The 26,737-nt window shown below is 40.9% G+C and overlaps 1 protein-coding gene across 1 annotated transcript in view; it reads right to left on the bottom strand.

Annotated features, from left to right (window-relative positions):
* The window catches only part of LOC126407844 (PDZ domain-containing RING finger protein 4-like), an 83,041-nt gene that overhangs the window by 14,125 nt on the left and 42,179 nt on the right, over positions 1-26,737 (bottom strand). Inside the window, exons 2-4 of the mRNA XM_050073091.1 lie at positions 16,993-17,246; positions 12,497-12,599; positions 565-663 (exon numbers count right to left, since the gene is read on the bottom strand). Of these exons, the coding sequence (XP_049929048.1) occupies positions 565-663; positions 12,497-12,599; positions 16,993-17,246 (456 nt within the window). The remainder of the gene's footprint in view (positions 1-564; positions 664-12,496; positions 12,600-16,992; positions 17,247-26,737) is intronic.

Raw genomic sequence — 26,737 nt, 5'->3', positions numbered from 1 at the left:
GTACCACCTGTACAACTAATTCATCACATTTCTGAGAAACCATCATCGCTGTAAAATCTCAATCATCATTATTATTAAACGTCGAGATGATCAATGATTCATTCATAGCGCTCATGTGGAAACTGACTTTACAAAGTGCTTCACAGGAAAAAAATAAATGATCATCAACAGGGAGATGATGCTCATATGTAAATAAAAATCATGAAATTCATCACTCGTGAATAATTTAAAATTAGGGTTATAAATGCACCTTTGACTGACATCTTACAGAACACAGTGTAGCCTGCAAAAATAATAACGCAATCAGTGAAACTGGCAAACAACATGTCTCTCAACTTATATTTAACCTCCTTATGTTATCACCTGCAGCCATCTCAGCTAAACCATGAGTGTGCCTGGTATGAAATCTGCATGAGGCACATTCTTCTTCCTTTATAAATACCAGTTTATGTGTGGGAAAAGGCATACATTTGGGTTTTGTGTGTACACATCGTTTATGCATCTGGCCCATGGTCTTATATTAAGTAAATCAATACTTTGAACACATCTCATTTAAGTACTCACCTCACTAACATAGATGGCCACGTCCTCCTCTTCATCTGTTCTGTAGCACAGAGTTAACCCCAACTTCTCTTGGCTGTTGAGTCGACACAATTCCACCTCCTATGAAGAAAGAAAATACAGACAATACAAACGTGAAAATTATCATTAATGGCAGGCACAACATTCCTTTGAGCTAAATGTTTAGTCTGCATGTTCACAATGGCAATGCCAATGTTTAGCAGGTATAAAGGTGATCATGTTTAATATCTTAGTTTAGCAGGTAAATATGCCAACACTTGTTAATTAGCACCAAACAACATTGCGCATGGGACGATGGGGATGCCATTAGTTTCACAGGTATTGAAGGGGTGTGGATACCAAATTTCATGGAAATCCTAGAGACATTTCTCTTGAACCATAAATGTCAACCTTATGGTAGCGCAAAAGGAAATGTCAGGGGATCACAAAAATTATTGGGATTCACTCTCTGGGAACTATGAATGTCTGTACCAAATTTCATTGCAATACATCCTTACAGTTGTTGAGATATTTCTGTAATAAAGTGGTACACCAACAGACAATGCCATCCCTGGAATGAAGACAAGTCAGACATTAAGGGTGCTTTCAGACCTAGAGTTGTCTTGCTTTGGTTCGAATCAGGGACTCATTTTGTTAGAAAGTTGCATAATTGCCGAGAGTTGGTTTGTGTTCTCACGGCAGCATTTACAAGCGGATGAGCTCAAATGTCTTGCGCAAGAAAGCTGCTCTTGATTTGTCAGAATTTCCATGCGGGAAAAATCAAGGAAGTAAACACAATGTTGAAGAAGAGTACACTTGCAAGATAAATGTGACACTTTCTAATGTCACAATGGAGGGACAACTACGCAGGTTGATTTTAGCGCTGCTCATCGTGGACTATATTGCTGTCATTGTTCATTTTAGTCAAACCATACAGTTTGAAAACGAGGCGCGGCTCCAACTAGAAAACAATGTTTTGATGCATTGGATGTGCTGAATGTGCATATTAAGGCAGTACAAGAGGAGGTGCACATTAATAATCCTCCAGGACTGTAACATGCTCATGTTTAACCCAAACAATGTGTCATGTGACTGCAGTTGGTTCAGATCCAGGTCGGAACACGTTCTCATCACAAACCGCACCAGAGTCCGTTTGTAACAGGACAGAGACCACCTCTTCAAGAAGGTCTTGGTCTGGTTGTTTTGGTGCGCACCCGAGTGCAATTGCTGTGTTCACACCTGCCCAAACAAATCACACTTGGGGGGCAAACAAACTTGAGTTTGATTGAACTGAACCAAACAGTGCAGGTGTGAAAGCACCCTTATGGATATAGGAGACACTGAGAGTTCATTTTGACCTTGAAAACAGTAGTTCACAAAACAATCTCCACAAAACCACAAGGTCCTTTTAGTAGCTATTCTGGAGTTTTTGATCAAACCACACAGGGCCTCCCAAACACACCCTCCCCACTCCCACTCTGTCACAAGTGTAACTCCATTTGTAGTCAGCTTCACAGCTGAATGAAGGTATAAATACAATGGCAAGCTCTGGGACAAACCTCCCTCTCTGCAGCGGAAAGAGGAACTGTTGTAACTTTTTGTCAGCATGGAGAAAAATAAAACTTTATCCCATTTTTTGTTCATATGTATTCATATCACTTGTATTTGATTTGTAGAATTGGTCAAATATCTATTTTTCACAGTACTTCATGCCATAATGAAAGAGGAATCCTTGAAGTGCTCAGAAAATAAATTAACTACAATTCCATGACAACTGCACAATGTCAATTTGCAGAGGAAGATCAAGTGATATAACAGAAAGCTCCAGAACAGCTACTAAATCAACCTTATGGTGATCTTGTTTAGCTGATATAGAGGACCTCTATAACCTTCAGTCAAGAAAACAGAAACCAATCTGACACTCCAAATAAAGTCTATTCACTAACCATAAAACTCAAATCTTGATGCACAACAATGGCTACACAAAGACTAAAGTTTCTGCTCCACTGAAGATCAAATAACAATGTTCTTCAAGTTTCAGCACAGAATCCGACTTATTTTTGAGTCTGGATTGCCAACTCTCATCTGAGGTTTTTGAATCTGAAAGCCTTTGATCATGAAAGACATTCTCAGCTCGTAGAGTTTGATCGGTGGGGGCTTTGATAAATGCCAGAGGACCTCAAGTGTTTTTCTTTCAAGCCTTTGCCAAGTTGTAGAACATTAGACTATAAATAAACTATAATTATGCTAATGCTTCCATATATACATATTTGCCGCAGCGCTAAAGTATTTCTCATCTTCCCTTGGGGAGAGATCAACAAACTATTGACTTACAAATCAGTGGTCGTCAAATTTCCCACAAGCCTCTTGGAATGTACCAAAGGACCCTGGCGTCAACATGAATTCTTCATTTAAGTTCATAAATACAAACAAACAGAAAGTGAGATTTGATTAACCACAGCCAGAGCTTGAGTGAGTGGCACACACCCCCTTCACCTCGTGAATATGGAACCAAACAACCTCCAATTTCTCCCAAGCTTGCAGACACTTAATGTACATAAGCCACTCTGCCCTCTGGGTTTCCCACAACATAGGTGCAGCCAAACACCAAACAGCACAAGCCTGAGCTCCATCCCTAAATGCTGAAACATATCAAGGGTGTTGGAGGGAATCAAGTGTGAAATGGCCTCTCCTCCCAAAGTCTTCATTAGAGCAGAAACACACTAACTCTCAGCAGCAGGAGCGAGGTGGTTGAGTGGAGAGGAGGATGGAGGCGGTGGCGAGGGCTCTGGTGGGGCTCAGAGGGGCCTCACACAGAAACAGAGAGATTCATTTCCTCTGTGACAAGTGTGGGTTGGCTGGTTACACGTGTCAGATGTGGCAGGGCTTTGGGAAGGGGATGAGGTGGTGGGGAGTCTGATCATGGTGAGATGAGATGGGGGGAAGAAGGGGAAAAGGCCAATACCACCGCCAGAGAGCCGCCACCTGCTGCCTCTGGCTACCCCTCCTAAGCTGTTTATGACCCCCCACTTCCTCACACACACACACTCAGACACACACAAAAACACATCTTTAGGCTCAATTCCCATTTTCTCCTTCTCCCCTGTCAGTCGTTTCTTCCTACACTTCTCTACCTCTGGTTTTCTCACACATTGACAGATCACTCAGGTGTTTTTGGACCAGAGTGCTGCTGCTGCTGCCGCTGGGCGACACACACTTCCATACACACTCCTACACAAAAAGTAATTGCTGCATCCCTGTACAATCCCTATGCTTACACACAAGTGTATTCAGCAGAGCACACACATTCGCCCAGACGCAGAGAAAAAGAGCCAGAGAAAAACGACATCATCTGAGCTTTGTCGTTTTATCTTTCTCGACAGCCTCCACCTGACGGGGAGCTCAGATCTTTAATTGACTGTCTCAGAAGCGATGACAACTTCAAATCCCGGCTTATATGTAAGGATACGACGTGAAAGCGGGGAGAAGCTTTGCTGCCGACTACCTGAACAAAGTGAGCCGCTAGAATCAGTCATTAGCTACATTAAAAATATTACTAATGAGCTACCACCATTATTGTTGGTAAAGATATTATTAAAGCGGCACATCTGATGCAACGAAGCAGTCATGGAGGTAATGGGAGCGACGGAGACGGCGCATGTCTTGCATGCTAATGTGATGTGAGAAGTTGTGGGATATCTGTGGGAAATATTGAAATCACTGGCAATGTCTCGGAGACATCTGTCTAAAAATAAACCACATAAATTAATTGCTGAGACTGAGGCAAAGCAGAGGTGTGAGCAGGTACTACATCATCTCCATGTGGCTCTGTGGAACAAGCCTAAAGTTACCTCTGACTAATTAATGGTTAGATATAGTGCAGGGGACCTGTGGCTAAACGATCAGAGAAAATAGATTGCTACAATTACTGCATGTTGGATGAAACATCAACTCTGCATGTGTGTGTGTGTGTTTAACTACGAGCAGCACACACATCTGACCCTTTTTCTTCACCAGATGTTCTTTTGCTGTTTTTGTTTTAAGACAATGTTGTGTAGAGAAAACACCCACTCACTCAGATGCTTCAGTAAAAGGAGGTTGTCTCCTGATCCATCAAACACACATTCACCAATCTCTGTCTCTCCTCTCGCCTTTTGATTTTTTTTTTTTTTCTCCTCTACTTTCCAGGCGAGCTCTCTGCCTCTCAGGCAGGAGATTGCGGCGTGGCACGGGGACGAGGGCTGACAGTAAATTAATGACTGCGATGGCGTGATTAGGGGGAAGATTGCCGCCCACCATCAAAGCACATTGGATGCTGTCATAATAATCGCGCCTTTGATTACCAGTAATTGAAAAAGCAGTCACAAATGCATGGATGGCTACCACTGGCAGGAAGAGAGGGGTGACTATCTCCGAGCCGGGAGTGCTTTGCCCCTTCAGAACTCACCGAAACTAATCAAAGGAATGGCGACTAACATGATGTTGTGGCCATATATACATCAAGGCTTCTGAGGAAATGTAGGATGTTTCCGTGTGAAATTCTAGCTATAAGGCATGGCCTGTGTGTTTCATTACTCCAAACAAGCCAACCATCAGAGAGGATGGAAACATTTTAGGGTCCTGTGCTGAGTCCAGTTTTAACCATGGTTGGGGGGAAAATGTCCCACGCCTTTACTACAGAATGAACAATTAAATTAGCTGAGCTACAGTATACCATATATATCCACTCAAATCCTGTTTTCCGAGCTTGTTAAGTGAAGCAGGGGTTATTTCAAAGACGTTTTTTAAGATAGTAGAGGCAGACATAGTTGGGGAGGGAGATGCAGTGGAGAATGGTACAATGAATTCTACTGTCAGTCCCTATTGGGGACATAGAAAGTATAGAACACTACATGACATTTCTGTTTGTTCCGATGATCACTATGTCAGATTAGGTGATTGTGGACTCATAAAATTGTGCCATGACTTGGCCGACAGACACGAACGAATTCGCTTGGAAAATAAACATTAGATAAATCTTGACCTCAGAGATCATCTCAAAATATAAGAGATCAAGCTCTCAGTGCTGGAGGAACTATGGAGAAAATCATGCCAACTTTCTTACATTTTTTCTACCTAAGTGTTTATGTTGATGGAAGAGATTTTTGAAAAAAAATCTTCTGTATTTAAAAGCAGAGCAGAATTTGGGGAAAACCTTCAGCTACTCTCACGGCTCGTTTCCACTTACATATGTGACTGATGTTCATAGCTCCGTAAATATAAGGATGATGCCTTTAGTGTCCAATGCAAGCAAGTGCATTTCTATATGGATGGATAGAAACCTGGTACAAACTACCTGTAGCCACAGGGAAGAGGCTAATTTTGTCCGCTTTTTGGCATCCAGTAGTTAGGAATATGCGTTTGGAACATTACCAGGACCTGCCAGGTACGTGGCATGTTTTGTGACGGGGAACTGCCCATTGGTTCGACAGCCCATTGGTTCGACATCCCATTGTTCCGACCATATTAAACTCATTGTTCCAAAGTCCGTTCCGAAATCATCATGATGCCCTGTGGTTAAGGTCTGGTTAGGTTTAGGCACAAAAACCACTTGGTTAGGGTTAGGAAAAGATCATGGTGTGGGTTAATGAACTGTAATGAACTGTGAACTAAAAAGCAAACAAGCTGTATATATGAAAATGGGCTTAGAAAAAGAAAGTATAGAATGGTTTCTGGGAAAAGGCTAAATAAGGAAGGAAACTAGAGAATGAGTTTACATGAATTGTTGTAACTTGATGACTGTAAAACCAATCAGCAATCAGATTTCTCTTCCCACTTCCCCTGAACATGTTTTAGTTTGACTGTATAAGACTCTGTAAATAGAGCCTTATATCGAGACTGCCGGACCTTCACAGGTAGTCGACTGTTCAGCTGTGGAAGTCCGCCTTCACAGATGTGTCTGTTTTCATTTAATTCAAACTTGGACTTCGATTTAATTACTTTGGATGCAAATGTGGTGCTTCCTTTCATCCTGCTACATAGATAGGGCAGCGATATTCTCCCTGTCTGCAGTCTCTCACCAACATGTGCTTTTGTAAAAACCCAGTTAAAACATTTATGTTATGTGTACGCATAATTTCAGCTGCACTCACTGAGGTCCTCTAATCTTTTACTCCAATTACAGAAACCTTCTCTCATTTGCATGATGTTTAGGAAATCATTTTGCCAGTAACCTGGTTACATAAACCTGCATTTGGCCGATTGGGGACAGAACAAAAAGCTTAAACTGTAAAATACTCATCAGCTATAGTCCTGCTCCGTGCACGTGCTGGCTTGGCTTGACTCGTTTTTACTTGGCCTGTCAGCCCAGCACAGTAGGGATTTGCGTCCTTGTACACTGGGCTACCCACTTAAAGGTGTGTTAAACTAATGATGCGCTTGTACTGTGAACCAGTGAAACACTTTTCTATCCGCTGTGCTGGTCTTACGGTGGTCAACAACTTTTTGGTGTGTAGGAGTTTTTAAATTCTCTCTGCACTGCAAAACGTACGCTGGATGCCCATCTCCTGCCTGCACGGTCTTCTTGCTAGAAATAGCAAGAAGGGCTTGTGTCTCAACTGCAGGCCAAGCACTTGCCGTTCTATTTCCCTGTTTTAAGATGCAGTTGAAACTGATGCATTTGTCTGGCAACAGCAGCAGAGGCTATTTAAAGGGATACTGTGGCAAGAGCTGTCCCCCACTCTCTCACTCAGTCCAAACTCTGATCAAACAGTAAAACTAGGCAATGCTGATCAAATATAAACCAAGATTCTGTTACTGTATTGCTATTTATTGCCTAAATATTCTTCAGAAACATATTTAAGTGCACTGTTTAGCTGTATTATGAGAGTTTGTGAGCAGGAAGTGGTAGCCATACTGTTTCCTGTATTGTGTAAACGAAGGCGAATGAAAGATCAAACAGTAAATCTGAACAAATATGAACCAAGTGTGGTGCAGTGCATTCTGGTAGTTGTAGATTTTCTACATCTTGAGCAAAAGCAGTGCCACAGTCCCTTTTATTTTTACTTTTTTTCAGGATTTTTTGGGGGGGTATTTTGCCTTTATTAGATAGGAAAATCTAGTGTGAAATAGGGAGAAAGATGGGATGAAATGCAGCAAAGGGCCAGAGTTGGAATTGAATCTGTGGCCGCTGGGGCGCCTGCTCTACCAGGTGAGCTAGTGAGTGCCTAATGTAGCACCAATTTCAAAAGCATTTGGGTCTTCCTACTGCATAGACAGTCTAGTTTTATGAAAAGACCATCTCTATATTAGTGAAACACTTCAGCATGTCACTGAATTGTCAGTGAGTGTTGATGCTGAATAATGACGCCACCAAAACGCGCTTTTAAACTGGTAACGGAAATCCAAATCAGCAGGGCATGGTTTGACTGTGTGGCCAAAAGAACCAGTGGAAAAGCCCTCCTGGTTGCTACCTTTGTCCGCCTGCTGTGTGGTGCTCGACAGGTACCACAGAGGATCTAGCAAATCTGGATCTATCAAAGCTGAAAATGGCTTCCTGCTGTGGCTGGCAGTCTGATGTCTGAACACAGTCCTTAGATCAGATGGACACCAGCAGTGTGTGGCGTGTCCTGTGGCCACTTATCCATTTAGTACTAAGTCCAGGAAAAAACTGTGTTTTCACATAAACCATACAGTATGCTATGAGTGTGTATTTGTGTAGCATCTGGCATCTCTCCACCTCATCAACCACTGTACTCCAGGACTCTCACATGTTGATTAACCTAACAGAAACATCAATGTCCCGGTGTATTAGAAAGGTGAATTAGACTGAGATGGTTCCTCTGTGATGTGATGGCAAACTGCTCTCCCCCACTGTGTGTTTTCATCTAACAAAAGGTAATTTAAAGAAATGTCTTCCCTTCGTTCTCTTCCGTCTCCTTCAGCGGGGAGTGAGGGATCAGGTCGACTCTGAAAGTGGCTTTTCGGCTTTTCGCCTACATCCCCCTCACAGCGTTTTCAGTTGACATACAGTAAGTGGGGCCGCATTAGCTTGATATCTAATTCCCCGAGCATGAAATAAAAAAACGGCGGAGGCCACAAAGCATAAACAGAATAATAGGATTTGTTAATAGCAATGAGGCATAAAGAGAGGCTTTAATATATTATATTTGTTCCGATTTGACACTGGGATCCAAGCGGGTGCACAAATCTCTTTAGGATGTGAAGAAACAGCTCAAGCTCAGTGGGTGGAAGCATTCAGAGCAAATTCAAATGAAGCAAATATGCGGAGGGAGGGGTGAGCAATCATCATACATCAGACCAGTCGGAGCTCTCACTACCAATATGCTTGCACCTCAATGACTCGGAAATAAAGAATATTGGACCAAAGCGGAGTGAAGACAGAGTCTGTTTATCTCCTCCCGCCACAGCTGAATCAGTGCATCAGTATGTATCCGTCTGTATGTGTCAGAGATCAACAGCCTTAGAAACATCACCTACCCAACAGCTCCTGTTACTTACACTCAGGCAAAGATACAGAAGGAAAGAAATGTGTTTTCATCTATTTTTTTTTCTTACCAGCACCTGCCACACACACCTCACTTTAATTGGCTTTGATCGAGCTCAGAGTCAACCAGCTTGTGAGCTTTCTCTTCCAGAGTTGTGAAAACAATTAGCAAATCTCAGGTAACACAGTCACTGGTTGGAGGTTTTTAACTTTCTCTTTTTGCCTCGTGGAGAAAAAGAAGCGAAAACATGGAGGCATGTCATCAGTGCCGATGGAAGCAGGGGATTTTTCAAGCTGTCTGCAATGTGGCTCATCATCTGTCACTACTGTCCCCCTGGGATCTGCCTGTAGAGTCAATTAGTGTTTGGGCCCTTCCACCAATTGCTAAGCATCATTAAATATGGAACGTTGAGGGAGTGTGTGTCTGTGTGTTGGAGAGGTCAGATGTGTGTTTGCATCTGTGCTTAATGGGTGAACGGGCGCTTTCAGCACTTTAGCACTAAACTTGTTTGTTAGCAGTAAAGCCTTGCTGATACTGGACTTTTGAGGCCAATACCCATATCTATAAATGAAAGTTAAAAAAAAAAAAAGTGATGACAACATATGGGCCATTACTCATTTTTTATCCTAAACACATAAACAGATATTTTTAATAAGGGTGCTTTATAGCCCTTACAAAGCCCCAGTCTGTTCACACAGGCATTTTTATTTAAAGGTCCAGTGTGTAGGATGATTTAGGGAGATATGCTGATGAAATGGAACATATAATAAGAATGTTTTCTTTGGTGTATAATCCCCTGAAAATAAGAAAGGTCATGTTTTTGTTAGAATGAGCCATTTATATCTACATAGGGAGCAGGTTCTCATCCCAGAGTCCGCCATGTTTCAAACAACTATTTTTATGTGAAGCTGCTTTAGTGTTTTTACTGGTTTAAAACACCAGTTACATTTGTTCTGGACAGAAAGAGAAGTCTACGGATAATTAGGCTCCTGGTAAAAACCTCCTCAACTTATATATCCTAGGTTGTCCGAAAAACAGGTGAGCACACATTAGTGGGTGATGAGCTAGAGGCCTGTCTGCGAGGAGCTGAACAGCGTCGCAGAAACACTGACTTGTACCTACAGTCGACGAAGAGCCTACGCCTGACGTGGACCTCTTAGAAATGTAACTACACATCGCTGTGACTATTTTTGTAGGCTTAAAGCTTTTATTTACTTTAATTTCACAGATAAGGAACAATGAATTGTTTGAACAAAGCCTCCACAAAATAGCATTTCAAGTCCTGTGTGTGATTTATCCTGGCTTCATATGAGTGGAGGAAAAGTCTGCTAGCTGCTAGGCTAATTTAAACAATGTAAAATGTCATGGGCTTGTGCTAATAATGTTAGCATGTTATATTTGTTTGGAAAACGTGTTTAGTAGAAGACAGTTGGTTTTTCAGTGAACCTTGTGAGTTGTAATGGAACCGAATGTTGTACCTTTGAACCTTCGTACCTTTGTTAAATGTTGCTGTTGTTACATGCATGTGAGTAAAGGAAATCAGCATGTTGTATTTGTGGGGAAAATGTGTCCAGATTAAGACAAGTGTTTGTCTGTGAATGCTGCGAGTTATAGTGAAGCTGATTTGTGTACTTGTGTTTGACATTATTTCTATTAAGCCATATTTTATATGTGTTTTGGGTGTGTTTTGATTCAATTAAACTTTACAGCACAGAGTGACACAGACACACCGATGCACAAGTATAAACGCTCAAAACGGCATAGGCTACGGCGTAGGCTCTGCATAGAGCTGATGCACAAGTAAAAGTCCCGCATTAGACCTCCTACCTAGACTGTGTAGACGACACAAACTGCAGTTGATTCTCATCTCCCTGACCTGTCAGTTTTGCTGCACCTGTTGAGGCGGGAAACCTTGCATTGTTACCATTTTTAGTTGGGTGACATAATTTAATTTTCAGCATAGCTTCATTTAGTTAGAGTGATTGAAAATAATTGTGTCTGTTTTTAAGTATGAGACTGGAGCCAGGAGACCATTAGCTTAGCACAAAGACTGTAGACAGAAGAAAACAGTTGCCTGCCTCTGTCCAAAGTAAATAAATAACTTAAAGGGAAATTTCGATTTATTTCAACCCATCTCCTATCGTCCTAAATTTGTTTCAAGTGACTAGTGACATAAAAATAATAGTTAGCATGTTAGCCGTTAGCCTAGATACAGCCGGGGCGCATAGTAGCGTCAGACCTGTTAAAACGTAAGTGAACGGGCAACCTTCAAGTGCAAAGTTAGTCCACTAAACAAGCTTTTTTCCACAAAGACCGCCTCATATCGTTAGGATAAATGTCAGAGAACATATAGAAAACAACATGTAAACGTGTTGTCTTACCTTACCGGTGTGGTGCCGTGTTTGTTTACCATCTAGCTCTGCTTTCCAAAGCGCGGCCGAAATATATGGAAGTATGCCCGTTCACTTACGTTTGCTAACTATTATTTTTATGTCACTACTCACTTGAAACAAATTTAGGACGATAGGAGACAGGTTGAAATAAACCGGAATTTCCCTTTAATAAAAATTCACTAATTAACATTTTTTCTGGCAACCTCACGGTGATGACAAAACACACAAAAATGTTTGCAGCATGTGACTCCTCGTAAACCATGATATGTTGTTTTTACACTTCTGTTTGTGTCGGATCAAACAAACATGTTAATGGTAGTCTAACAGCCTATCCACACTGAAAGGCTTTTTAGAAGCCTTTTTGATGTCACTCGCCAGTTGCAACTGACAGAACACATACGTCTCCATTTATTAAATCGATCAATCCACACTGACTCGAGACTCTCCACGTTTTTATATGCTTTAAGTCTATTTTTGTCATGTTTAGTGAAGCATAATCTGCATTTATAGCTATTTAAATCACACAAATATCCAGCTGTATATTGTTTATTACATGTTTCTTCATTTGGTTGATCACAGCTCTCAGTCTGTCTGTGAGTTGCCTGTGTCACTACAGCAGATATCCCCCCCTTACTGACAACGGAGTCAGTGTGGATTGGATGGCAGGACGCTTGCGCACAGCGTCATGTCTTGCTTACATCACGCTTTCAGTGGGAATTCCCAGCTGTGGCTTCATACTTAACAGACAGACATTGGAGCAGTATCAAACTTCTTGTCCAGCTCTCACAAAGAAGCGAATAATAAAATACTTTTTAAGTAATCCTCGAAGAATCATGACCATTTGCATTTGAAAAATAAACTTCTCAGTGCTCTCTGGTGTACAGTACAAACTTTAGAACGGCAACCCTATCTGGCTGTACTGCAACTTTTTGTCACTTATTTGCCTATGTATATACACATAAATATCAGCCATATGCTAAAATTAGTCCATATTATAAGCCGTGCAAATGAATCTGTCAGGTTCTAGTGAGCTGTGATCTCAGGTGCGACTCCTACCTCATACTCAAACTCCTCTGTCCTCTCTCCATCAGCTGGAACCGGGGAGAGGTAGTCCGTCCCTTCATAGTAATCCTGGTCCATTGTATGAAGAGAATGACAGCTGTCGGGGGAGACGAGCAGAGGGAGAAAGAGGGGGGAGAGGCAGACAGGGAGGGAGGGAGGGAGAAAGAGGGGGTAAGTTGGGCGTGAGCACGATCCTTTTCCTCGTTTTCTTTCAAATGCGTTCAATACCTCTAAGTGACAAGATTCCCTCGCCTTTGTCTTTTCTGGAATCTGAAGAATAAAGGATTTGTCAAGGGCTTTCAGTGCCGCTGGAGTGTGTGTGATAAAAATACAGCCCCTTGTTAATAACAGCATATCCACATAATTTGCTTCCTGCTCTTGACAGACAAAACCCCCCACATTGTACAGTGTAATTCTATTATGCTTCCCTCAGTCACAGAACAAAACAGCATTGTGAGGGCCTAACAAGATGAGCAGCTCCAGTGCCACACAAGATAATCACGGTGGACAAAAAACTTCAAAAAGACACTCTGTTGAACATGTCGAGTGATGTGTTCAGGGGCTGTCTGACTCTCAGATTACCCCGCACTCTACAACTGTCTGGGAACAATCTTCCAGACACAAAACCAGACTGGTAAATGTCAGGGTGCTGTATACTCTGATGCCTCGATATTAAACCTAACAATATTTGGCAGTGGGTGCAAACAATACAATTACAAATTTACAATCTAGCCTCAAAAATAAGAGAGACAAACATTTGTTACATCTATAAAATCTGCTGTATATTGGATTGTGCACCTGATCTCAGATGAAGAGAAGAAAATGTGAGTTTTATGGGACACATTGATTACATTTGGGCTCGGCCCGGGGCTGTAAGTAGCCCGCAAGCACACGTTGCACTGTGTTGCCTAGTTTTTTATTAGCCCATTTGCTTTAATCACCTTGTAAACCTTCCATGAGTCAAAATGGATACGCCAAGCAGCTCCAATTATGGCAAGGAGGCCCCGTGGGGGATAGTATGGCGATATTGTGTGAGTTATATACACGTGCTGATGATTTTGATCAGGTCACGTATAGTATTTTACACCTAGCGTGTAACACTGACAATAACGCACAGTTTTACGATGTTTTTAATAATGAGCATTTACCCAAGCAAGTCTCCATAACAAATGGCAACAGGTACTTGAAGAATTCAAGATGCGTATGAATACTGAAATTAATTATGTACATAACATGGTTGCCTGAGACCATCCTGACTTCCCAGTTCGGTGCTGTGAGGCTCCTGCATTGCCATTGTCTCATTGTTTCATTCCCAAGTGGTGAAACCCAGATATTCCTTTATGCTAACATGTTCTTGTTCACAGTTTACTCCTCCTTTGAGATGAACAGAATATAAACTTAAATGCCAGAAGAGGAAATAATGAACCCTGTTCCTTTTGTTGTTTTCCAGGAAAACCTCCTGTTGATACTTTAAACTCTCAAGATCTTTTATTTGTGCATATTTTTATGCCTTCCTCCCACATACACAATAAAAACATGTCTTTGAGGTATTGTAGTACGCAGCATCTAGTTGAGATTTGATCAGACTGAGGCACACATGTTTTTGGAGCCAGTTTGAACACAATGTAACCCAAGTATGTCTTTTAATCCTTCCCAAATCTACAGACCAAATCACTGCGACGTTGAGCGAACAACGCCGATCAGTTCCAGACAGACAACTGGCAGTTAATTTAAATTGTGGAAATATGTGAAGCTGGCAAACTTGTTAATTTATGTTGTCATTTTCAGTCGTAACTGTAACGTTTAAAGATATAAAATTAAACATTGTGTTCCGACCTGGCTGGCGCTGCTGTTGTACTCATTTTATGTACTGTGTTGCTTTGCCAGCGTCTTTGATAAACTAAATCTTCTGGCACAGGAGCTACATGTACATACACAGGGGCTGTGGCAAAGCGTATTTTAGCTGCCTAAAAAGACCCACTTAAAGGAAAATTAATATCACTTTCAGTGTATGCTATATTCAGAATATTTTCTCTGCATTGCCTTAAACCAATGAAGGAAGCGATATACCAGCAACTCCCATACTCTGCTTAATAAAATTACTGTTTCGGTCAATGGATTTTGGTGGCTTTGAAATAAGAGCTGCCTTTGGTTGTTTGTAGATGTTTTAATATTTAAGTGTTTTATAATCTTTTTTTTTTTTTTAAACATGTAATTGTTCATACTGGTGTTATTCTGTTCTGTATTTGTGTACATGTTATTATGCTATATATTTGTGTGTCAGTCTTTAATTTGTACAGCACTGTGGTCACCGTGATTGTTTTTAAATGCGATATATAAATAAACTTGATTTGATTTTGATTTCAAATTACTGTCTGAAAGGGCTGTCTGATGCCAAGGTAAAGCAGTTTAGACATTATAAATCTGTAATTTTCTTTAGTGTATAATCACCTAAAAGTAAGAATTGCTGAGTTTCCGTTACCGTAGAATGAGCTGTTTATATCTACATACGCAACAAGTCCTTGTTAATGGTGATCGCCATGTTGCATCCCCGTGTTTCTGCTATAGCCCAGGTCAGACAAACCAAGCATTGGCTCCAGATAAGGACATTGGTGTTTACGCATTGGCCACCATAATTAAAAAGCCATCTGCGACAAGCCTTATCGGAAAAACACCGATTTGTAATGTGAGACTGCTTTCTTCAGTGTTTTACAGGTTTGAATCAAAGGGCCATTTGTTTTAGAAAGGAAGAGAACTCTGTTAATAATTCAGCTCCTGGTGAAAACCTCCTCAACAATGAACACTGAAGGATTTCTAACTGGGTGAAGTTTCAGCTGGTTGCAGTCTGCAATCCTTACTGCTAGATGCCACTGAAGTCCTGTTTATACGACAACGATTTCAACTGAAAACGGTAAACCTTAGTTGCGTTTTGGCTGATTGTTTCCATGACAGCAGCGTTCTGGGTGCCTGAAAACGCAGCGTTTTGAAAACAGGTTCCAGAGTGCAACTTTTTTGGAAACAGCACCTTCTCCATTGTCATGTAAACTTGCAATATGCAGTTCCTCTGAACACGGAGACTTTTCGCACATGCGCATTACGGTTCTAGTCAGTAGGCATGCGCAAGAAAATCAACCATCACAACAATGGCGGGCTCCTGGGCTCTGTTTGTGCTGCTCACCCTGTTGAATTTATCAACGCTTATCCAGCAAAGTGTAGATTTAGTGTAGCAACAAACATTCGTGCGGTTGCCATTTTGTTTGTTTATACATCACCACTCTATAGAGGGAAGCGCATGTGTGCAGGCATGTGTTGTTTCATCACAGAGTCATACTGCCAACTACTGGCCTGGCATGTATACTACAGCATTTTTGGTCATCTTTGCTGATCCGTGTGCACAGAGATTGTTATCAAAACGTTGTCGTAAGAACACGGAACTTTTTTAGGCAAGAAAATGAGGAACGATTCTGTTTTCAGTGGATCGTTTTCGTGTAAACATGGCCTAAATCCCCTAAATCTTACACACTTTGCCTTTAAACTAGATTTTAACAGTTGAGGCAGCGATTGCTCAGTGCCGTTTAATTTTATGTACATGACGCTGGGATTATCTATCCAGAAGTTATTGTAAACAAACATTGTGATTCAGTCTACAGACATGTAAGCCCAACAAATACATTTAATCTTACAATTTAGTTGTTTCTATGCATGATTATTAAGGCAGACAGGGGACGTATGAATGTCATAGAAAGGGTGGAAAATGTAGAAACGCAGTTAACAAACCAGGTGTGTTGTGTTACTGACCATGGAGACCAAATCCAACAGTCACTGAATATTAAAGTCACTTGAGGCTGTCATACATGACTACATTTTTAGTGGACTGGCACCGCTAATCAACTTTTTCATACTTCCTCCTCACTGATACATTTAAATTAATGCTTTAAACTAAACATTGAAATGCGGCGCACACTTCACACATATATTCTGTATTAATGGTTAATTAGGACCACTTAGCCCTTTCCTTTATTTCTCTTTTTTTAAATTCAGTGTGTCCCATCGGTGAGACGAAGACGTGAAGGACGTTGAGAAGCTCATTTATCAAACAAATCTATATTTGTCAGACTATGCAGCTGGTTAGACAATTCATTTATATTTTACAGGCGTCATGCATACTTGTAATGCTAATCCTGCAAACACTGATATTTCTGCTTCATAGCTCAATAACATTTCTCACTACTTTTTTTATCCCTCCTTAATTACCACCAGTCTCAGCCAAAGTCAAAACAAGGACACAACAACAAACTCTTGTGGCACCGTAACAAAATGCTTTGTAATTATATCAAATCAAATATTAAATTATATCAAATTACCAACCTCCTTCAAACTCCATTCCCTGCTCTGAATCACTAACCATCACAATGTGTATTTATTCAGTGTGAGCACTGCTGATATATTTCACAGAGATGTGAAGTGACTGCATTTCCTGTCGTGCGTACCTGTCAGAGAGCAGGAAGGGACAGACGTCAGGCACAGGAGGGGTGGAAGGCCGGAGTTTTGCCAGCGCCATGATGTGTTCAAAGGTGATGTCGGTCTGAGTGCACACATCCACCACATGGATTTCCTGAGGGGGGCCATGGGGGCGTCCGCTGGGGGTCCGCCGGATGACCTGCACCACGACGGGGTCCTTGGCAGCGCGAAAGGCCTCCGCAGTCTCCTCATGGCTGGACTTGGACAACTCCTTCCCATTCACCTGTGGGAGACAGGGAGAAACACTTGTGTTTATTTTGACTGTGATATAAAAACTCAACTCAATGTGATTTCTTTTGTGTTGACTGTTACTATAGAAACAAGTTATTTAGATGGACATACTGGTTCTTCTAAAACTCAGTATGCAGAGCCAAAGAACCAGAGTTTTCTGGCTAAGTGACTTTAGACTAAAAGCCAGCCATGATGGAAGCCAAAATACACCTACTATTACTTGTATTCTTGCTCCTTTTTTGCTCTTTAAGCTAAGTATTAGATGCACATCTGAGAGTTGTATGTAAAACCTTAAATACAATGAAGCCTAATGCTGGGTGAGATGGAGACATATCACAATATCACAATGTTTCTGACCAAATACCTTGATATCGATGTATGCAACCATATTGTAGGGTTGACTATCTCTGATGAATAATCATTCGTAACATGGATATAATGATAAGTGGGTAAAGGCAAATAATAGCGGAGCTAAAACAGTCTGGTAAGCTCAGAAAATCACATCACTGTAATACAGCCTTTAAAACCAGAGAATTACAACACCTACAATAGTACGATATCTAACATCTAAGACGATATCTAGTCTCTAGCACAATATCGATACTGTATATTGCACAGCCATGATGGAGCCTCAGACATAAACCCACTACCACATTTGTGTCCATTAGTCTTATAAGCATATGGGGTGTCATTTATAAACATTGCATATGCACAAAACAAGGCCTGAAAGAGACTTACACCACTTCCCACACAAACATTGTGATCTTTAAAAACAGACTTGATGGAAGAAATTTTGACCCATGCTTATGAACATTTTGGAGACAGGAAAATGGCGACGCAGATGGTGAGGTGGATGCCTGATTGGAGAAATTGTTTAATGTTTTTTGGCTTTTGTCCGGACATATATTTTCAGTATGGGTCCTACGCATTGTTTTATAAATGTGGCCTCTGGCACTCATTCAGTCTGCTGCCTACTTGCAGAAATGTATCTCCTTCCACCTCTCCGGCCTCCTTTATTAGCACAAAGTCTTACATAACTTTTGAGTGTTTAACTACTCACTGCAAGTTACTTTAAAGATGTAAAGGAAACTTTGATTTCTCGCCTGCCTCCACAGTGAACGAAGAATTCAAAAAAGGCAAATGTTCTTGATGAGTTGAAGTCATTGGGGATCATATTTATCATCAAGAAAACTATTCCTTAAGATCTGTTTACAAACTCTCACACAACTTGTGCAGTATAATCTAAGTCTCACTCATCCAGTCAGATGCTCAGTACTTCCCGAACACATGCATTTTTGCTAAAACCTCACCATTTGAAACACTTTTTACGAGCAGCATGCCCTGAGCGTGCTTGAGCACACACGTGAAAATAAGCCCCACTTGAGCAGAGTTCAAATGCATGTGTGCTCAGGCATGCTTCTTGGTCGTTCATGAGACTGTTTGTACTGAAGCGTTTTAGATTAGTGGCTCCCAACTGGTGGATCGCAGTCCAAAAGTGGGTCACGGGTACATTCTGAATGGACCACAAGTGACTCACTAATGTGTCAAGTTTGTAAAAAACACACTTTGTTTTTTAAGTGCAGTGAATATCTGGTACAGAGGCTTTATTTTGAAGTGCCAGTTCCTGCTGTAGAGTGAGTGACTAACAGACAGCTACTTGACAGAGACAGCAAACTAGCTCAACAACATGGCCAAACACAAGTATTCGCCAACTATATTAATCTGTGTGGACCTTGAACTAATGACTAAGGAGAAATCTGGACCCTGTAGCTGGACCGGTTGGGAACCACTATTGTAAATGTAATGTTTTAGTGAAAATGTGTGTATTTGTGAAGCACTGAGGATACGACTGGATAAATGAGACTTGCAGGAGTTGTGTGAGAGTTTTGTTAACAGATGTTTTGATTTAGTTTTGCCATGTTTACTTAAATTCATAAATAATCTTCATCTTTTTTGGATTCTCCGTTCACCATTGAGGCAAGCGAGAAAAAGTTTTCCTCATGAATATCAGGTAATAGTTTTTAATATACAAATGGTGTTTTGCAAGTGAAATATTCCTTTCATGTATTGATATTAATTCAATGTTATGTATCGGAGCCTCTGCCAGACACTTTGTCTCAGCCTTTGCTGAAAAACTTGTCACTAACGAAACCAGCAATACCACCATCAAAGTGTCTGAACCTGCATCACACTGTATAAAGCCAACATTGTGCCTTCAGGGCCATTTCTCCATATTGTAGCTCTACAGTTGTGTTCGGCGTGAATGCATTCAAATAGAAATTTATATTTTTTTTCCTGGATGTCTCCCCTACAGATGATCAAAAGGAAATCTTTATGAAGATAACATTGGAAAACATACACTGAAAAGCACATTTTGATGCAACATTATCTGAATGTTAGATCAAAGCCCAAATGGCCCCTGTTCACTCAGTCCATCTTCAACCTCATCTTCTCAAAATGAACTGGATTTTCTGGCAGATTGAAAACCATTTGCACTACAGCTGGCACATATAAAGAAAATCATTGCTTCATTTAACACCAGTAATTTCTCTGGAAGAGAAACCATGGCTGTGGAATACCTTAGAGAATGTGCTCTGGTTTTAAATGCTGAAACCAGAGATTATAATTTAGATAACCGCAGAAAGAAAAAAAAAAAAAAAAAAAAAATGGGTAGACACAGCATAATTACACTTGCTTTTGTATTTAAATACGGTTTTGGAGTGGAGCATTTTGCTCACACAGCAAACTGAAATGTATTTAAATGATAACTGGAGAAGTGAAAGAAAGCGTCAGCTGTGGGGAAATACAGCAGGGCCGGGGAACTCAAACGCAGCACTGTTTCATAACTTACATCACAAACTCTCTTTAAAATGCAACACGGTGGTAGAAATGAAAACACACAGCCTCGTTCAGACTCTAACAAAATGACCTAAATTCATGAGCAGTCCACAGTTTGTGTATGTGGTGCTTCTAAATGAACATTAAAGATGCAGAAGCCACTGGGGAACTCCGACAGAGAGAGCTGGTATTTTCAACCCTGGATACTCCACTGCTAATTCTGCACTTGTGGATGTTCTGTGACACATCACGCCGAATTTGACACGTTATATTTTGAGAAATGACTCGACATGTTTTGAGCAGCGCTGAAGTACTGATAGAACCTGACAGCATAAATGCTCTGCAAAGCTGGGCTCAGAACGGATGTTTTATATTTTTATAATAAATATGTCTGCTTGTATGTTATGTTTTTAAAGAGTCCCCATCTGAGACACAGACGACCAGCCAGTCAGTTTGTGTCTTTGAACAGATTTCCTTCGACTAAGCACATTAACATGTGGTTATGCAGAACACTGAGTCTCTAGTTCCCCACTCATTTTGGCTTATGACCAGGGTTGCAATTATTCATGCTTCAACCATTATCATTAATTAGTCTTCTCATTATTATCATAATTGATTGATTGTTTGCTATATGAAATGTAAAAGATCATAGTGAAGAAAAACATCAAAAAAACATGTCTAATTTTTCTTGATCAAAACTCCAAAGCATGAAGATATTCAGTCTAATATACTAATGACGAAAAGAGGCAGCAAATCCTCCATCTGAGAAACTGGAGCCTGAAAATGTGAAGCTTTGTTTCACTTTTTTTACTTGAACAGTTACTCCCTCTTATTTTTTTGTTTATCAGTTAATAGGCGTTTTGCTTCAGCTCTACTTGTTACTTCTTGAAAACATGCCTATAGTCTGGTATCCATTTAAATGTAGCTTAAAGTTAAACCAATTTTTCAAAAGATAAGCAAGCTAAAACGCAAATTTATGCGCTTTTCCATCTCCTACCAGTAGGTGGTGCTAATTCCCCAGTCAGGTGCCATCATAGCATTAAAGGAAAAGGAAGGAAATGAAAAATGACAGATGTGTAATAACAGAGCAAATCGGAAAGTGAAACAAGAGAGTTTGAACTAGGGATGCACCGATCTGATATCTGGATCGAATATCGGCCCCGATATCATCAAAAGAGGTGGATCAGGTATCGGAAAATGCAACCTATACCTGAGGCGATCCTTTCCCTTTACATCTATTGCGACGCGAGCTACGTCATACGTCATGGAGTGAAGGCGAGAATCTGCTGTGTGGAAGAATTTCACACTATTTCAACTGTTGTTGCACATTTGTTTATTTTTGTTAAAAAATAAATAGTTCATCATAATCTGTTTCATCTTGTTTCATTTTATCTTAGGATAGAACTGTATAGTCATCAATGCCTGATGCCTCTAGTTTTGTCTGTTCTACATGTAAAGGTATATAGCTTTTTAGGTCAACCATGGTATCAGATTGGTATCGGGTATTGGCTGATACTCAAAGCCACAGCACCGGGATTGGTATAGAAACTGAAAAAGCTGGATCGGTGCATCTCTAGTTTGAACAATTAATTTAAAGATTTGCCCCTAGAGGGGTTCTGGCACCGGCTCTGTGTGTTTACACAAGTGTGTTAAAAGCAATCCAGAGGACAAAGAGAGCTTCCAGTGTCCTATATGATGACGATACGTCAATCTGTTTCCATTGTATTTTGCCACATTAAAAAAAGGAGTACTTCACACCTCTATTTCCAAACGTGTTTAGGAGAGGGATGAGAAGAATAAAACTTGTAGAAAAGACTCCTGCACACTGTCTGACTTGCAAAAATAATTATTTTAATGTTGCAATTTTTCGGTGACTAGACCTTCATCAGGCAAATGTCAGCTTTAGAACATCAGGACTAGACCTTCATTAGTTTTGCCCGATGAAGGTCTAGTCACCAAAAATTGCAGCAGCCTCCTGCATGCATGACCTTTTATAGACACACCAACTGTTCCACCTTCCCTAAGCGTGACAACTTTTTGCGATACCTCGAGATTCACTCAGGATTTTTATGTGCTAATAGGAAAAGCACACAACAGGTTGATGGAAACGCACACAATATCTGTTTGCTGTCCTTCATCACAGGACGTATATCTCTGTGACTTGCGAGCATTTATAATACTCAAGACTGTTGAATTGCAACGATGTTTAGAAACCAGAAAAGGTCAAACTATTCAGCAACCTTAAAGAAAAGCCAAGAAAAAAATATGAAGCAAACATTCACAATTTCTTGGCCCCTCTGACTGAGCTTGCAAATACCATCAAGGGCGCCCAACACTCCAATCTACAACCAGTCTACTGTGTGAGCAGATGAAAAGCAAAGACAGAAAAAAATGGACCCAATACTGACCCAAAATGGGTCTCTGTTGCCAAGTTAGGTCAAACACACACACATATGGCCATTGGGTCTTTGTGTTACACAGCTGGTTTCCCAACTTTGCTTCCTCTTAAAGGGGCACTCCAACAATTTGGCATTGTGCTTCTATAGTTGGAGAAAAAACAAACAAACAAAAAGAAATAAAGTATTTTCTAACTTTAGAAAGCTCCCTCCAGAAGCGCCACAGAACACATTTAAAACTGATGGGTAAACTAATCTTCATGGGTAGCCTATAAACAGTGGCCCCTTTAATTTATTCATTTAATTAAGACTTCCATATAGCTGAGATTATTACCCGCTAACAGGAAGCATAAAAAATATTTACTATGTAATAATGTTTTTAATACAATAATAGTGTGCTGCTCTCATCCCTGCTTCATTCACATATTCACACATTCATGTGGAGTGTCTGTGTGTTACTGTTTACTTTCACTTCTCAGTGTGCGTCTCCAGAGACGGAGCGATGCCCTACAAAACAACAAACAACTTATTGTTTCTGAGCCCTAACAGTAGCCGTATATACAACTCCCTTAGCTCTTGTTGTGCTCTGGCCTGCTCCCCTGCCTCCTGACGTGACCTTTGTTTGTAGCGATGTTGCATTAATCACCTGAGTGGGAGATAAAGTGGGTCAACACCGCTCCCGTGGAACTGCAGGGCAATTTGGAGGAAAAATAAAAGTGCCATCGTGCAGCCTTCCTCCTCATCCCTCCTTCCCTCACACTCCAAACCTGCTTTCATTCTGATTTTTCGGCCAGTCAGCAGGTTTTAAATACTGCAGCACGTACATTAGAGTTAAGTACTGTATTAAAGAAACATGGAGCACTATAATAATTAGCTTATACACTTCCTTTGACTGTCTCTCTTTTTTCCTGCCTGTGTCCTGCTCCGCAGGCTAATCCTGGAACAGGGAGCCTGCTGGAACAAAGGAGTTGGAGCAGACAAATGAGGCAGCCTATGGCGTATGACAGTCCCAGAGAAAAATGATCAAATTTCCCAGCTCTCCCTTTGGTACAGCCTGTCAGGTCCAGGCTCCTCCTCCAAGCTTCAGTGCTCGCTAGCCAAACTCCATGACCATAATGAAACAAGAGGAAACACGTCAGGAAAAAAAGGAGGGAGTGCTGTGTTTTTTTTTATTCTCTTGACTGGTTTTCATGAGAGCCAGATGGAACAATTAATCCCCAATCAACACAAGAATATTAAGCAGCCTTAACTCTTGCATGAGGGACTTCGCCATCCTTGTGGCGTCCCCTTGGCTGATGTCTATCCAGCTAAACACACTGGCTCTGTTAGCTGTGTGGATCTGCAGTCCTATCTGACAGATGGGAAGGGTTTCTATAAGCCTGGCTGCAGCTTCCTGGATATTCTCAGATACTCTCACACTGAAGATTTCTTTTAGAACAGTCCTTAGGATGTCTTGGGAAAGCTCTGCAAAAGTGCACCATCAGCGAGCAGGACTATATTGTGGAGTTTTAAAGGAACGGTGTGAGAGATTTAGAGGCATCTAGCAGTGAGGGCTGCAGATTGCAACCAGCTCAAACCTCTCCGATGTGCAAAGTGTGTACTCCCATTTAGGATTCATTTGGTGTTCATTGTTCAAGAGGTTTTTACCAGGAGCCAAATGATCTGCTGAGGTCTCTTCCTCTTCAAAACAGAAGGACCCAGTCATTTAAACGGCTACAAACACTGAATTAAGCAGTTTCATGTTACAAATTAGTAGGGACATAACGATCCATTGATCTGGATCGATATATCGATTAAATGATCAACGATTCAATGTCATTGATCCAAAGTGAAAACATCGAACCATATCATCATCTTTAGGACACACTTTTATTTTAGAAGTCTGTGTCACTGTCAAACAGCAGCAGCCAAGAGAAAGACGATGAGGACAGCATCATTTAGTCTGGAATAAATCAGCAATTTGGAAATATTTTGAATTTTGGATTTCGGAGAAAAAACAGGTCAACATACAGAGCACATGGCGTATGTAAACAATGCTGTTACGAAATAAAACATGACGTAGCGCCTCATCCCGCTAACTTCTCACTACAGCAACATTAGCTGCTTTGTATCAACGTTTGGCTGGGAAAAAAAACATGCATGCAGGCCGAAAGTCAACCACGCTGTTCTGTCTGGAGATGCAGTGACTTCAACTAATGGTGAGTAAGAAAAATAACCATGTTAATGTGGTCTGTTAAGTTATAAATAGAGGCAAAAAGTCTGCTAGCCGCTAAGCTAATTTATGCAATGTAAACATGCTACAGCTAATAATGAGTCACTGGCAAAAAACAGTTGTTTTGTCCATGAACCTTGACGGTTATTACTGAGCTGAATTTGATTGTGTTAAATGATGTTGTTGTTTTATGGCTGTAGGGAGAAGTTTGCCTTCAGGGCTCTAAGCCAGATAGCCCTGAACTTTAGGAAAGAGATGATAGTTTGGGTTTAAGTGATAAGATTTCATCCAGAGTGGTCTCCCTGGCAGAAAGCCCTGAAGGTTAACTTATCCCATGTGCTGTTTGATGTGTGTTAGTGGAGTCAGTTTTAAGTAAACTTTACTGCAATTAAGTGGTTACAGTAATTTACATTATTTATGTGTTGTTTTTATCTTTTATGGTCAAAAGCAAAAAAAAAGATAGGTGTGGCTCCTAAATCACATTGAATTGAAATTGTATCGTGGCAGTCTTTGTAATATCGGCAAATATTGTATTGTTGTCCAAAGAATTGATATCATATCGTGATGAAACTGGTGATTTACACCCCTACAAATGAGTGTTTCTCCGATGCTTTTGCCAGACAGGCTGCTAGCCCAGCATCTACTAATGTATGCTCACCTTTTTTTCTCTGATAACTTAAGATCCAGACATTTAGAAGGTTTTTATCAGGAGCAAAATTATCCACAGAGGTCTCTCCCTCTCTTAAATAAATGGACTGGGTGATTTATAATAGGTAAAACCCTTGAAATCTGTGTTTTTCTGACGCTGCTCTTAAGAGGGCTGCTAACTACGGTGGCTGCCTTGAAAATGCGAATAGTCCTATCTTGAGCCAAGATTTGGTTTCTCACGCTACCTATGTTGATGTAAACAGCTCATTCTAAGGTAACAAAACACAACTATTCTTATTTTCAGGTGATTATACACTAAAGAAAACATACTTATTATATTATATTCATCTCTGCCAATATATCCGCCTGAAACCTAGACACTGGTCTTTTAATGGCATCATTTTTGCATTTGGCTTCATTCCTAAGTAGCTTTAATCTTGTCAAATTTAAACACCATTTCTTCCCACAGTCACTGCCTTATGCTCTCTACAAGCTGTGGCCTCTTAAAGTTTCATCACACATATTTTGATGTAGCATAAATCATCCTCGTTAAGTGTGCATGCAAAATATGCGAATACATATTCATTCATAAACACATGCTGGTAAACAAAGTCTGTTTGCAACAAATTATTTAGCAGCTGTAGCGTTTATCAAGTCCAGTGCAGCTCTGCGAGCGCTTCATGGCCAAAACGGCTCCATATGCACAGAGTCAACATGAATCATCTTATTGGTCTGGAACAAAACGAGGGTGATTATTCATGAGAGATCATTTGCCGTGCAACTGGGCCAGGAGATGATCAGGTAAAAGTTGGAAAGTTGGAACAAAGTGGGCTTCGGGATGGAGTAGCTGGACCAAGTCACATCTGCTGGCTGTTTGCACATGGATATGCAGCAGCTGTAGCCAGAAGAGAAATGTGTTTTCATTCAAAGCCCCTGAGACGACCACCAGCCTTTCCCCACAACAAATGCAGTAAACCAGCTTAGTGGAGTGTAACGAAAGGATGAAACCTCTTTTCTTTTCTTTCATTTTTCGCTGTGGCAGAGTCCCTTATTGACAAAGACATTCAAAAATTGTGTACTTGTGACGCAGCTGAGTGCATTAAGTCTCCGCTTCAGTAAATATCACCCATCACTTTAAGCTGCTTTGAGCTGTTACGCGCAAACAAACAGACTTACTTGAAAACTTCACCAAAAGTCACTGTTTTTACAACTGCGAGCCTGTCGTCGCCTGCAGCAAAGCACAATCCTGAAGGTTTTCTCATCTGTGTCCCATCTTATCACGCATCCTCCAGGTATGAGGACAAGCAACAAAGAACAAACACGTAGCAGCTTAGCTCGGCTCCTCGGGCGTCTCCTCTGTCAGTGCTTTTGTCTCATCGACTGCTGCCT

The sequence above is a fragment of the Epinephelus moara genome, chromosome 20, assembly GCF_006386435.1.
Source record: "Epinephelus moara isolate mb chromosome 20, YSFRI_EMoa_1.0, whole genome shotgun sequence".
NCBI classification, from domain to species: Eukaryota; Metazoa; Chordata; class Actinopteri; order Perciformes; family Serranidae; genus Epinephelus; species Epinephelus moara.
Note: the sequence above shows the minus strand (reverse complement) of the source record. Positions and strands in the feature narration are given on the sequence as shown.